General features: G+C 50.5%; 1 protein-coding gene across 3 annotated transcripts in view; it reads right to left on the reverse strand.

Moving 5' to 3' along the window:
* LOC118217949 (protein quaking) overlaps positions 1-15,000 on the reverse strand; it is a 97,516-nt gene that overhangs the window by 38,986 nt on the left and 43,530 nt on the right. For all 3 annotated transcript variants that reach the window (XR_004763335.1, XM_035400205.1, XM_035400204.1), the window contains exon 4: positions 651-794. Coding sequence is in view for 2 of the 3 variants with exons in the window: in XM_035400205.1 (XP_035256096.1) it covers positions 651-794 (144 nt within the window). In the remaining variant the exon portion in view is untranslated. The remainder of the gene's footprint in view (positions 1-650; positions 795-15,000) is intronic.

Consider the following 15,000-nt stretch of genomic DNA (forward strand, 5'->3'; position numbering starts at 1 on the left):
AATCCTAAACTCAACACTCGCTGCAGAAGCAAGCAGCAAAGGGCACTTAAACTCAACACTTACTGCAAAGGGCACTTAAACTGAGCGCTTACTGCAGGAGTAACAGTAGCAGAAGGACACTTAAACTGAGCGCTTACTGCAGGAGTAACAGTAGCAGAAGGACACTTAAACTGAGCACTTACTGCAGGAGTAACAGTAGCAGAAGGACACTCAAATTGAGCACTTACTGCAGGAGCAGAAGGACACTTAAACTGAGCACTTGCTGCAGGAGTAACAGTAGCAGAAGGACACTTAAACTGAGCACTTACTGCAGGAGCAGAAGGACACTTAAACTGAGCACTTGCTGCAGGAGTAACAGTAGCAGAAGGACACTTAAACTGAGCACTTGCTGCAGGAGTAACAGGAGCAGAAGGACACTTAAACTGAGCACTTGCTGCAGGAGTAACAGGAGCAGAAGGACACTTAAACTGAGCACTTGCTGCAGGAGTAACGGGAGCAGAAGGACACTTAAACTGAGCACTCACTGCAGGAGCAGAAGGACACTTAAACTGAGCACTTGCTGCAGGAGTAACAGGAGCAGAAGGACACTTAAACTGAGCACTTGCTGCAGGAGTAGCAGTAGCAGAAGGACACTTAAACTGAGCACTCACTGCAGGCACCAGCAGCTTCTTGACCTCCTCCACGGCCCGTTTGAGCTTGATCTCTGCTCTGTTCTGAGCGTCCTCCACGGTGATGAGCACGTGCAGGTCCTCGTTCAGGTGCTCCCAGTTCGGCTTCCCTCGGTTCTGCTCCTCCTTCGGTCGCAAAAGAAAAACAAAAAGAGAGAGAGAGAAACCTTTCAGTTATGAACCTAAAAGCGGAATGGCGGAGTCATGTCACAGTGCAGCACCAGTAGTGGGGCTTATTCAATCCATGACATAGCCTATTAGCGAAGCCTTTCACGGCTCCCCTTTTTACGCTCTTATGCTCCACTTTTGTAATCATCAGTCTTACGACACCTTTGCCCCCCCCCCCCCCCCCCCCGCCCGCCATTACTCCTTTAGCTACACAGATAGTTTGGTAGCTGAAATGTACGCGTTCCTCTAACTCACTGCAGGCCATGCAACGCACTTCAGCACAGCCAATCATCATTCGAGAGGCGTGTCTCTTACTAACAACCGTCAAACTGCTGGTGACTTGTAAGATTAGTTAGCTAGGGGGAACCTCCCTGACAAAAGGAAAAAAAAGGAGGGGCGAAGTTTAAAATGAAAAGATTTGGAAATTAAGAATGTGTCTAATTTTGTTATTCACTTTGTAAAAGGCTATGGCATTTTTAAAAGTATAAACAGAGCATACAGGGATTTCTGGCTCTCTGCTTCAAAGTCGCCCTTTTCGATTGGACGTCATTCACACTTCTTGGAATCTAAAAGAGTCGTGATTGTAGATTTGCGCAAAATGTGTTTGCATGCACTTGGATGCCTTGGCTTCAAATCAAACCAGTGACCTGACTGAGAACAGTCACCAACCCCCCACCCCCCTTCATAAAAAGAGACTTCATAGCCAGGGAGCCAGCAGCCCCCGTAGTGAATTGCTCCATTGTGTTTATAAACAAAGGTCTCACACTCCTTAAACGCCAGAGCGCTAAAAAGCACGCAGTTTTGAGACCGGAACCGAATGACGGATATTAATGATCCATTCTACCATTTTTAGTCGGTGCTTTTGTTTTTCCACGGAAGTTCCGTTTCGGCCCATGTGACCTGAAGCAGGGCAAGTCTGTCGATTCCCCATCACAGCTCGCCATTCACGCCACTGACCAGCCCACTTCACACTGTCCACTCATACACCTGACTCGCCTGGCAGGCATAGCAGTACTGCCGTAGCAGGGACTTAAGCCAGCAACCCTCGGCTCCTTGACCTCAGTGCAGCATAATTAATCTGTGTTAATCAGTCAGTCTTCCTGTCCATGTAACAGCAGCCATATATGTAACACAAATGCAGACCAATTAGTGATAAGCACAACAAATAGTGTTACAGACCCAAGACTGATCTCTCAACTGTCTTACATAAGAAAGTAATTAAATGGTCCTTTTTGTTTTTGCAATAGTCAAAATATCAGCAGTAACTATGGACAAACCTAAAATGTGCCTAAGGTAATGAAAAGAAAGCTTTCTATGAAATGAGTACCACGGTTAATTTTATTGTTTGTTTTAACGAGGAGAAACCAACACATTATTTGTAAATTATGTACATACAGCGTATATGCAGAAAGTAATGGCCTTGCTGAGCGACACCTCCCAGACAGTGTAGCTCTGGTCCTGTTCAGTGCGTTTTATTGCTTTCACAGTCGAGCAGGAGAGGTGCTCGGTCTCCCTCCAACGTGTTGTTTACAGAGGCGCGGAGACGGACCGCGAATAAATTAGAGCCCTTCGCAGGTGCCGAGCGCTCACCTCCCTGGCGCGCTCCGCTGCGTCGCTCTATCTGTCACGCTCCTTCGCTAATCCTTCCGTCCGAGCGTTCCTCCTCCTCCTCCTCCTCATCATCATCATCGGGCTTCATCGCGACGCTGAGCGTCGCCCGTCCCGTGCATGAGAGCAAGCAGGGGGGCGAACGGGTACGGGGCACGAATCGTTCCACCCCTTGCCCCGACGCGACGCGACGCCACGCGCAGAGGCCGCGCCTCATCGACTCTCAATCGCGTTTACGAGGCCTGTACGACCCGAGCGGAAGGCGGCGACGGAGACGGTTCGCGACGTGGTCTCCCCGGCGACTGATCGCCGTGGCGGGCGCAGGAGGAGCAGGTCTGAGCCGCGCGCGCGAACGCGCTAGCTCGTTACGCGAACAGAACGGACAAACGAAACGTTAAGGGGCAGAGCGCGATCTTCCGGAAAAAACCCCCCTCGGCGGCGAGGCGTGGAACGGAAAGCGGCGGCGAAGGACGCGCCGTCGCAGGGAGAACCGGTGGACAGGTGGGAGCCCCGGGGCGCGGACAGCAGAGAGGCTGATACAGACGGAGCCTGGCGCTGTTTCAGACACTAATCTACAGGAGAACCTGATCTAGGCATCTACAGGTCAGCCTCAGATCACTGACCGTTGGGGGGGGGGGGGGGGGGTGATGTCATCTGTGACCAATCAGAAAAAAATGATCACATCCTCAATCAATCAATCAATCAATCAATCAATCAAGCAATCAGTCGGTCTTTATTTTTATACACTGTTGCTCTGATTTACAAACGGGTTGTCACACAGCACTACACAGTTATGATTTTCCAGAATCAATAATACCGGGGAAAAAAAGAAAACAACCCCATTTGAGTCGATGGATTGAGCCGTGGAGTAATGGCAGCTGCTAACGTACACGGATAACCGCGTTCCTGGATGGGCTGTGTCGCGACAGACGGATTCTTCGATACGCACCCTCCCCCGGTTCCAAAGACGCAAACGCCCGTGTCGATCATCTTTTTTTTTGTTGTTGTACCAATTCCAGATTTCGTCAAATATAAAAAAAAATCAGAAATGCAAAACAACCTCCGCTGGCTTCGCTGCAGAGGGGAGGGGGGAGGAGACCGACGGCCGACGGGTCGCTCGAACGTTCCTCGCCTTTTGTTTCGTGCGTTCGTGCTGCTTTTCATCGCGGGGCTAGCACGCGCGCGCGCGCACGCTAGCTAGCCGTTTAATGGGAACAGTTTGGCGTTGACGACGCCTTCGCCCAAGCGCTGAGCGATGCTCGGGCCCCGTTCCGCAGAGCCTCGCCGCTCTGGGTTCAGATAATAACCCGGCGCCGTCGTGTTTATTTTTATGTAAATGCTAATCCTGTTTTTATTTTCCGCCTTTTTATTCTCTCTCGCGCCGTAATGATGTCATTAGCGCCGCCGCGGTCGTTCGCGCGCGCCGAGCGAAACCTTATTTACGCTCGTTCCTGAACCTTGTTTACACGTCTTCGGCGTGCGAACGCGTTCGGCCGCCCGCCCGACTCGCGTTTGACGCCCGCCGAGGGAAGGAAGGAGATTAGCGCGTATAAAACAGTAATAGGAAAATAATAAAAAAAAGATTTGTTTTCTTGACTGGCCTCTGTGGGCGCCTGTGACTAGAGCCCGTGCCCCGTTCAAACCTGGACTGCGAATAAGAATAAGCAGCAGGCCCTGCCAAACCACCCCCTACATCCACCTACCCCCCCCCCCCCCCCATCACCCCCCCCCCCACTCCACGGTTTGCCACCTGTAAACTCCGCACTCCCCTCAGTAAAAATGCTACGCCCGATATTCCAACAGATCCAGTCCTTTTAACACGTGAAATTTCAGCCCTGACGGCTTAATGTGTTAACCGTGGCACCTTGTGATCAGTCAGTCAGTCCGTCCAGCGTTTTCTGACTGCAGTGCCACAGCCAGAATAAAAAAAACAGCCCCTTCTCACACAGAGCCTGTCGCAGTAACGGAATGAAATATTACGACAAATAACGTTACCCCGAACGCTCAATTTATTACTGCGCTCTGCGACTGTGGGACTGATGGGCTTTAAAGATTAAGCATTAGAGCCCGGCAATTATGCATTATTACGCTGTCAGGGCTGCACAGGGCTTTCCACTGCAACGGCGTCTTGATTGACAACATAAAAAATGAAAAAAATCATTAAAATGGTGCTTCCTTGTCCTCCTGTTCCTCCTGTACACTTTCACTTAATTAAATTAAGTACTATATAAGAACGCCCACTCACAAGCAGACACACACACATACACACGCACACGCACACACACGCACACGCACACACACGCACGCACACACACGGCATTAGCTTAGTTTGTCGTCTGAACCCTTATGTTTGCACTTTTATAAGTCACTGTGGTTCCAGAGCATCTGTTTGCTGCCTGAATGTGAATATTTTTTTTTATAAATGTACCCATATTTATATTATGTGGAGACTGCAGTTTAACTAAGCCACAAGAAAGGGCCCAGCGTGTTTTTCACCTACAGCCTCCCACATGCTGTGGATCTGATGGACTTTTCTACCAGTGCCAGTGTCAATGTATTAGAGCAGATGCAAAACTCACACGTACACACACGCACGCACAAGCACGTACACACACCCCTACACACGTACACACACACACACATTTGCACACACAGGCACGTGCACATGCACACACACACACGAACATGTACACACACACACACACGTGCACGCACGCGCAGGCAGGTACGTGCCAACAGCAGTAAATGGCGTTTTATAGTGAAAGTTTCTCTCCTGCCCTATTTAACTTTAGCCTCTCTTCTGTACCCAGTGCCAATCCCCCTGTCACCACGGGGCCCCCCCCCGTTTGTCCTCCGGCTCGCCGTCCACGACGTCCGCGGCGCCCGCGGGACAGCCGGGGCAGGGCGCGGGGAGCCGTCACCGTGACAACCGTCGCATCGGGGGCCAGGTAGCGTTCCGGCCCGTCTCCCGGCGGCGAGCGGCCTCCCGACATTAAAATGACAGGCCGGGGTTGCCCCGGCGACGCTCCCGCGGAAGGGAAATATCAGGCCTTTGAAAGGCGGCGGCCCCGCCGCGCCCCTTCCCACCATGCCGTTCACCGCGCACCCGGCCCCTCGCAACGCCGCCATCGCGCCCGACTCCTCACACCGCCATCGCGCCGTCGCTGGGTAATCAGTTCCCATAAATCCCGCTTCTTTTGTAGTCCCAGCTGCGGGAATAAAGGCCTCTGATGAAGAAAGGACTTTTGAAGGGACTGTATGAAAGGGGGATGACAGTGGAAAAAGAAGAGGAGACGGTAGCGAACACAAATACGGTTTTTCGGGTACGTTGGCCTCTTAGCTACATATTCTTTTTTTTCAATCTCGCGTCTTTTGTGCCTTCTCTAAATCACACCTCGTGCAAACTTCAAAAGTAGGGAGCGCAAACACGTCACTCTGATCCCTGGGGGGAAAAAAAGGTGCTTGTGAGGTAAAGGAGAGAAGCCCTGTGCTACTCTGACAACATTAGACTAGAGTAAAAAAGAAAATAATTTCTTTACAGCACTGTCCTCATTCTGTGGCCAACCTAGATCCACAATGAAACACCGTGCAACAAGTGCAGGCTGGAGACTAAAACAAATTGTGTCTGAGTTTCTGCAGCGCTGGCTACAAATGGACTCTCTCAGAGGTATTTGCTCTCTCTCTTTTTTTCTTTATAAATTCAGCTTGTTTTAAAACCACAGGTGATGGATATTAAGGCCTCTCTCTCTCTAAACGTCCTGGGGGGACACTGTGCATTAGAGGGCCAGCCAAGTAGAAGAGCGACTGGGTGTCGGTCAGCAAGCAGGCGGGGAAGGAGCCATTAGCAGTGAGCGGGGTTCTGTGTGCGTGCGCAGCGCAGGGGGGACTATTTAGCCTGACCGGCTAAAGTGGAAATGAATGTCTCCTGTGTGGCCTGTGTTTATAAACCCATGGAGTCTGGCTCATTTGGTAAAGGTGCTCGGCGTGACTGCAGGCGGGGACCTACGGCGTATTTGCAGGTTTGATGCAATGGGACGCAAAGCTCCTCCCCGTGACGTGCAGGGCACTCGTGAGGTGTGAGTTGTCCATGAGTGACGCACCTCTCCTCCAATCAGAGAGGTGCACGTCTCCTCCAATCAGAGAGGTGGACGTCTCCTCCAATCAGAGAGGTGCACCTCTCCTCCAGTCAGAGAGATGTACCTCTCCTCCAATCAGAGAGGTGCACCTCTCCTCCAATCAGCACTAGGTCTCCTGTGGGCTGCAGGTCTAAAATAGTCACTACTGACTCACTGGGATGAATCAGTGGTGAATTTTGAGGGAAAAACAGGGGATTCCAAATAGCAGAAGATGATAATCAAGGCGGAAAAAAAAGAAGGAATTTAATAAATAATAAAGCCTTGGAATGCTGCCACATATGCAAGGAAGAGAGAGAGCGTGGGTGAAAGAGAGAGCGTGTGAGAAAGGGAGAGACAATAAACACAGCTGGATCACACTTGGAAGAGAACTCTACAGGGCTGAGTGCTTTTCCTCTCGGCTGACCGTACACGGACCTGCGGCCCCCAAAAAAACCCCGCCATCGCCTCCGATTAATGGCGTACAAGATACGCCTTGGTCAGTGGATGTGGAGCTCTGGGGATGTGGGGATGTGGACTCTGGAGCTCTGGGGCTGTGGGGATGTGGGCTCTGGGGGTTTGGGGATGTGGGCTCTAAGGCTCTGGGGATGTGGGCTCTGGGCCTCTGGGGATGTGGGCTGTGGGGATGTGGGCTCTGGGCCTCTGGGGATGTGGGCTCTGGGGATGTGGGCTGTGGGGATGTAGGCTGTGGGGATGTGGGCTGTGGGGATGTGGGCTCTGGGGATGTAGGCTGTGGGGATGTGGGGCTCTGGGCTGTGGGGATGTGGGCTCTGGGGATGTGGGGCTCTGGGCTGTGGGGATGTGGGCTGTGGGCTCTGTGGAGGTGGGCTCTGTTGTTTTCTCTGACGTTTGTTTTAGCCCTCCGTGACCACGCAGGAGAGGCTGATTACAGTCTTCCCCCTCTCCCTCACCTCTCCTCACCCCCTATCTGTCACTCAGAGGAGGGCCGGGTAATACCAGCCTGCTCAGGATGAGTCAGTAAGCTGCAGCAGGTACTGCTTCCTCAAACTCTGACCTTTCCCTCTCCCACCAGAGGGGTGGGGGAGGGGGGAGTGTGGTATGGTTGGGTAGGGGAAATTGAGATGTGCTTGATGTGGAAATTCTGGGGCTGATATCAAGAACCAATATTTGTCTGCCTGTGTTCACCGATGGCCACGCCAGTACTTCTCACTTTTTCATTAGAACATGGATAATTCCGGTCAGGTCCGGTCCTGTCTATAGAGCTACCGAGTTTAGAGTTTGAGGTTAATGATTTGGCTGGTAACAATGATAAATTAAAAATAAGCAATAAATAAATGGTTCACATGGCTGTCATTGTGAAAATGTGTCAAGATTACAGTTTCACCTAATTTCAGTCCGATTGGTCAAGCATGCAGACGCTGTATACCTGTTCGCCTATAACAAGCCTTTGTTTTGTAACCAGGACAACGGTAGGGAAGTAGCAGAGGATTTGTAAAGCCTCAGACACCACCGGGGTACGCTGTAGCGTTAATCACTGCCCCTGCGTCGCCCCGCGGCAGAAACTGTCAGGCGTGAGCCGGGAAGCGCCGGGCGATCATGTCAGCTCGGGACAAAACGGCGAAAGCTCACCGCAAAAGCTCCTAGAGGCCAAACGCAAATGCTAATGTTAGAAAGTGCCGGAACGACATTCTCACCAGCAGAGAGAACGGCAACTTCACTTAACCTCAAGCTAATGGAACGGTGACCGTGGAAACGGGTGAAATATGACAAATGAAATGGGGGAAAAAAAAAAAAAAAGGTAGAAAAAAAAAAAAAATCTTTTCTGTGAAATGTGTTACAGTAGCCCTTGGCTCAGCCATCCCCTTAAGCAATAAACTGACGCCAGGACGGAAAATGTGTTTTTTAAAAAACAATCATCTGCTTAACAGACGCTCTCAAGCAGGGTGACTCACGTGGCCTGTAGTTTGAGCGGGAAACACAGCGAGAATGTTGGGAAACGTTCAGTTTACATTCGTCATAGCGAGATAAAGCCACCATTCCATAAACAGCTGCATAAACAGACTAAACTTCTTTTTTTATCGGACAGTTTCTGTCAAAGTTGCAGAACAATGTTCCAGGCATATTGAATACAAACATATTGGTAATATCCCCTCGTGGTCATAAATTAGTCAAGATAAAACTTTAAGGAGGATAATATATGTGAATAAGTCTTGAAATTTTCCTTGTAAAATTAACCTTAAATTTCACTCCGTTTTAAAGCGGGAACAAGAAAACAGAAGAAAATTTTTTTTTCCCCTTTTGCCTGAAAATGAACATTTAAGGGAGAGCCAGGAAGCTGATCAATTTAGGAACACAGTGAGGGCGAAAGGCATTGGGAGTGTTTACTCTGACTTTCAAGAAATGTACTGGGAACCAAGAAAAGGGAAGAAATTCCACGGAAGCACTTTTCTCAGTAGCAGAACTGTAGTGCCCCACTCCAGATTTGAACCTGCAACCCTGTAGCTGTATTATACAACAACAATGGTGCACAGCTGCATGCGGACCACCTGGCCCCCCCCCCCCCCCCCCCCAAACCCAACTCGAGGCTCTTCAGGATCACAGGCTTCAGAGCTTTGTGAGCTGAAAGAGAGAGGGCCTTATTCTTTCCTGGGTACCGACCACTTCTTGATTGCGGAAAATCTCCTCCACATCAAAGCTTCTGTTTAAAGGGTTTATGGGTAAAAAAATAAAATAAAAAATGAGTGGGCATTTTGCGATAGAACTCTCGTATGCAACATTCTGGCTCGGAGTTCTTGGTCTGGTCAGCCAATGGGATTACAGCTCCAGTTCGCTTACCGCTCACATTCTCTCAGATTGGCGTTTCGCACACACGGACGCACATTGGCAATTATTTATTCGAGGCTGTGGATAAACTTGCGACAAAGGGCCTCGATTGTTATAGATGCCAGGGATGCCTCAGGCCTTGTTACTACTCGGTGTCAGTGTCCATGAACGTCATAGTTTTCACACGGACGCAAACGCACAGAAACGCATCTATCGCAGTAATCGCTTTAAACGTTGGGAGGGTGATTTTTCTTGGGGACGAGCAGCTCTTTCCCCTGAACACAGCTCGGTGAATTCACGCGTTAATCACCAGCACCGTTCTGCCCCCCCCCCCCCCCATCTGACGTGCTCCTGCTCTGGCAGATAAGGTGTTTGGGGGGGGGGGGGGGGCTGATGAATCATCGCTTGTTGTTTTGTGTTGGACTGTGTCAGTTTGTGCTGCGTGCTGCAACCTCTTTACCAGGATGTCTTGGGAAAGAAAAAAGAAAAAAAAAAAAGATTTTTGTCTGGATTGGACTTTTCCCTGAACAAATAAAAGGTAAATAAAAAATAAAGACCTATTGGGAATACCCAAGATTGGACTGCAGAAAAATAATGCAAATTAAATGAGGAAAAAAGGCACTCCAAGGCACTCCTCTATATTTAAATGCCTTTACTGTAATGACATATTCAGAAGAGGCCAATGAAATCTAAAGACGTGTCAGAAATAGGGCAATTGGTATCGGCGGGTGATATGAATCATATTATATTAAAACGCAGACTCTATGCAGACTAACACACACTACTCTATGAACTGCAGAATGTTTTCCCTGCTGAGTTTCAAACCGTGGTTAAATATTACCCAATTCTACATCATACAGCATCAACGATATTGTATATCAGTTTCCTTGTTGTATTAATTGTGAAGAATCTATTTAAAAAGTCTGTTTTGATTGAGAGATTGCTGTTCTTCTACTGGAAGGAGGAATTTCATTTTTGGTGTTTTTTTGTACTTTGTAATGTATTTAAAGCTCTTGGTAATATTTTATCCTCCATTGAGATTTGAGAGCACATGCCCAGCAGTCCCTAAAAATGATATTTTCAGGAAAAATAAACATCGCTATCGAAAAAGAAGAAAATTTACATGGCCGTTAAAGTTACCGCAGATGAGAGAAACTATGGGGGGAAGGGGGGGGGGGGGGTTAAATATCGAAAGAGTTAAAACCCAGAAAGCTCATTGGTGCTTGAGCCAATGTGGGAGGGGCCACCAGCTTCCGGAACCTTCACCTTATTTACACGCTGTACGCTCTCCGCCGCGGATTCACCTTATCGGAGAGTCACATTCCCCTGACGTTAACGAGCTCAGACTCAGCCGTAGCGCAGACAGGCTATTGAATTATGTATTTGTATTTATTATTGCGCCTATTGGCTTTTTTCATTCTCGTCTTCAGTTCAGACGGCATTATTCATACCCCAGGTGTCCTTGTTCAGAACGGGTACAACTTTCGTTCTTTGTGAGTCAGCTGTAATGAAAGAGTGTTGAAAATGCAGCATTATAAAAATTTACGCGGCTCTGGCTGAGAGGTGAGCCGGAAGCTAACTTCATGCGCCGCGCGCAGGTTATTAATTCAAAGACCCGTGTCAAATAAAAATGCTATTGTAGCGCGCGGGCACAGCTCTGTCCTCCTTCAGTAGGTACACACGCGTAGGCTTCACTCACTCACACACACACACCCACTCTCTCCCACCCACACACACACACACACACTCTCTCTCTCACCCACACAAATACACAGTCTCTCACCCACACTCACCCACCCACACACACACGCACACACATACATACTCTCTCTCACATACACTCTCCCACCCACGCGCACTCACGCAACACACACTGTCTTCCTTACACACACACACCCACACCCACACACACTCCGTTACACACACACACGCACACACACACTCTCCCACACACTCACACACACACACACACACACACACTCACGTACACACGCACACCCACACACACACTCTCCGTTACACACACACACACTCCCACAGGCCTTGCGCTGGGGATTATAGCGCATGTGCTTAATGGAGCTGTAATCGATAGGGAGCGAGGGCTGCAGCTCAGGAGGAGTACAAACCGGAGCGGTGAACAAAGCTGGGCGTTTAGGCTGACGGGGGGCAGTGGGGGGGGGAGGGGGTGAGCGTTATCGCCCCGCTGCGTGCTCGCAGCCGGGGGGGGGGGAGACGTGGGGGGAGAGCAGAGATCCGCTGCCTCTCTGCTGTTGACATCATCGTTTTCTGACCGTGGCTGTCAGGGCGGGCCTCCTCCTCGCACTGGGGCTCGCCGGCGTTCGCAGTTATTATGACTGTCAGAACCACTTCGCCGGGCCCCAATCTGAGCTACGCCTGCCGTCTCCGCACATCGATTTCCACCCGCCTCGCTCCTGTGTGCGTGTGTGTGTGTGTGAGAGAGTGTGAGAGTGTGTGTGTGTGTGTGTGAGTGTGTGTGTGTGTGTATACGCGTGCGAGTGTGTGATGGTGGTGCGTGTGTGTGTGTGTGTGTGTGTGTGTGTTTGTGTGAGGTGTATGTGTGTGTGATGAATATAAAGTTGTGCAGAGGGAAGGAGCGTTTCTGGAGTCTTCTCTGGCACAGAAGCAGAGGCCGCGTCTCTGTGCAGAGCTGAGCTGAGGTCAGGTGTGGGGGCCGGTGGGGACAGCGGGGCCTCCTGTAGGTTTGACGGGCTGGTTTGGGCAGTGCAGCGGGGGGGAGGGGGGGGGGGAGTGAGGTGGGGGGGGGGGGCGGCGGCTCACAGAGCGCTGGTGGAGACAGCCACACTGGCGCGACCATGACACAGCCTCCCGCCTCCCGCCTGGCACAGAGCCCAGCCGGGGCGCTTTTATTAATAGCGGCCGTGGATGCGGAATTAATGAAGATAACTGGGCAGAGCAGCCTTTCATAACATCGCCGCACAATGCGGGCCGCTGTCGGGGACTGGGGCGAGGGGGAAACGGATGCTGGAACGCTGAGCCAGGCTTCAATCAGCGAATCAGGGCTTTTCAACCGCACTACCGCCCGGGGCCCTGACCTGATGTCACTCTGGCCTCTGCCTCACAGGACGATAGGCGCTCCACTACTCTAGCCTGCCTCACTACTCTGGCCTGCCTCACAGGAAGATAGGCGCTCCACTACTCTAGCCTGCCTTACAGGACGATAGGTGCTCCACTACTCTAGCCTGCCTCACAGGAAGATGGTTGCTCCACCACTCTAGTCTGCCTCCAAGTTAGTTAGTTGCTCCACTACTCTAGCTTGGCTCACAGGGAGATAGTCACTCCACTACTCTAGCCTGCCTCACAGGAAGTTATTTGCTCCACTACTCTAGCTTGGCTCACAGCAAGATAGTTGTTCCACTACTCTGGCCTGCCTCACAGGAAGATAGTAACTCCACTACTCTAGCCTGGCTCACAGGGACACAGTCCCACTGCTATTCTAGCCTCATTGAGAGAGACACGTTCACTATGCTACTCAAGCCTAGCTCACTGGGATCTTGTCACTCCATTACTCTAGCCTGGCTCCCTGGGGCATAATCAATCTGAAACATAGCCACTGTTCTGCTGTCGCCTGGCCTAAGCTGATGTTGTCCTTCCATATTCTAGCCTGGCTCAAGGACCAGCTGTCACTTCCGGGCCCTCTGCACGCTGGGAAACCCACTGTGTAAATGGCACTGCCCTAGCAAGGCCCGACGTGCGATTCCAGATGCAATCTCATATTTTTCGCTGTACCCATTCCCGAATGCAACACGACTCCCTTTATCAAACAAGCAGATGGGTTTCTCCCAGTGCAGTGCACTCCTCCGGCATTGTGTTCCACCAAAACCGCACTATTAAAAAAAACACTTAGTTTAGTCTGCCTTTGGAACACGATGCAACACGTCGCAGAAATCACTACCACTTTCTATCACTGTCAGACGTCGTTTTAATCACTGTCATTGTGTGTCTGTATAAAAGCGGGCGAAAGGAGCACATCACTGTTGTGTGGTTAACTTGCTGCAAGGGCAAATCTATTTCCTTTAACTGTCTGTTCCTTTATCTGTTAACTTTAACCGCCTTTGTGTTGCTTAAAGATTTTGTGTACGCCCTAAAACAGTGTCTCTCGAACACGGTCCCGGGGGACTCCTGTGTACGGTGGCTTCTGTTAAAACAGCAATTCCAATCCAGGAATTTTAACAACCTCTTCATTCTTAGTAATGACGATTTTGGTTTCGCACGATTATTTTTACCCTCTTTAGCCACGTTATGTCAGAAATAGCTAATAGCTATGCGCGAAGAATAAAAGTCTTATATTCGCACTGTGCTCGTTGTGCCATATTGCAAACGATTACGTAAAAAGAGGTTAAAGTAAAAAAAAATTAACTGATCAAATTATAGACTGTGGTGAATCAATAGGCTCCTAATTGGTGAAAGTGTGGACATATGGCCACTAAAAACGAACAGTTTGGAGTACACAAGAACTCAAAGACAAATCATAAATAATGAGCCAACCTTGCGTTCAGTTAATAAGGAAATATTGTGAAAGAAGTTAAACACATGTTCAACAATCTTAATTAAGCAAGAATAAATACACAGCATACACAGGGGTCTTGAGAACCAGTGCCCCAAAACACTACAGAGGGCAAGGACACAAACCCACCAGAATAATCTAATAGAAGCCTGTAACAGTGCCCTTCTGTGTGTATGTGTGTGTGTGTGTGTGTGTATGCGTGCGTGCGTGCGTGCGTGTACGCGTGGCTGTGTGTGCCTGTTCCAAGCTGTGTAACTTGTTAAAGTCTCTCAGCCTAGAAGCCCTTCAGTCAGCATACCCTGCTCACTTGATAAGACGTGTAAGATGGGAATGAGACCAAAATAAAAGATGTCCTCATCAGCACTGTTTAGGCTTTGAAAACCTATGTGGAGACGGGTAGCTACCCAGTGAAACGTGCAGTGTTAAGCCAACCTTTACAGAGTACGTATGGCCCCTGTTGGACTCATGTGTACTCTGTTAGAGTGGAATTAACACTGGACATTTTACTGCGTGTGTCTCAATCGAGCTCAGAGTGAAAAACAGACGGGGAAGCAAAAACCAAAAAAAATATCAAAGGGGGCCGGAGCCGAAGGTGTCAGAAACCTGGCTCCCACGGCGACGCGTTCGGAAGATCCCCGGCAACTGTCTCCATGACGCGGCTTCGTCCTAACGAACCCTAACGCGGTTGAGCGTTAGCCGCGGAACTGGAGAGAGGGGGAGGTACAGAGAGGGGGGGACAGTCCTGCGCCATGCGACCCCCTCCTTGCCCGCGACCCCGGGCCTCCAGTGACCCCGCCCCCCCGCCCCGCCGGCAGGGCGTGTTAGCGGGGACGCAGCGTGCGCCGCGGCGGGCGTGGCAGCTCTCTCATACCCCGCCGCGTCCTCTAGCCAAAGGCAATGTTTGGACACCTGTCATTTATTTTCTCTAGTGTTCCCCTGCGTGCTCCGCATTTCCCAGATAACGGTGCGGGAGGGTGGGCCCCTCCCCTCCCTCTGTCCGGGGCCCCTCGAGCTGGAGGGTGGGCCCCTCGAGCGGGAACTCTGGCCCCTCGGACCACACCACGGCGCTTAGCTGGTCTCCCAAGCCCAGTCC

This window comes from Anguilla anguilla, chromosome 18 (genome assembly GCF_013347855.1).
Source record: "Anguilla anguilla isolate fAngAng1 chromosome 18, fAngAng1.pri, whole genome shotgun sequence".
NCBI lineage: Eukaryota > Metazoa > Chordata > Actinopteri > Anguilliformes > Anguillidae > Anguilla > Anguilla anguilla.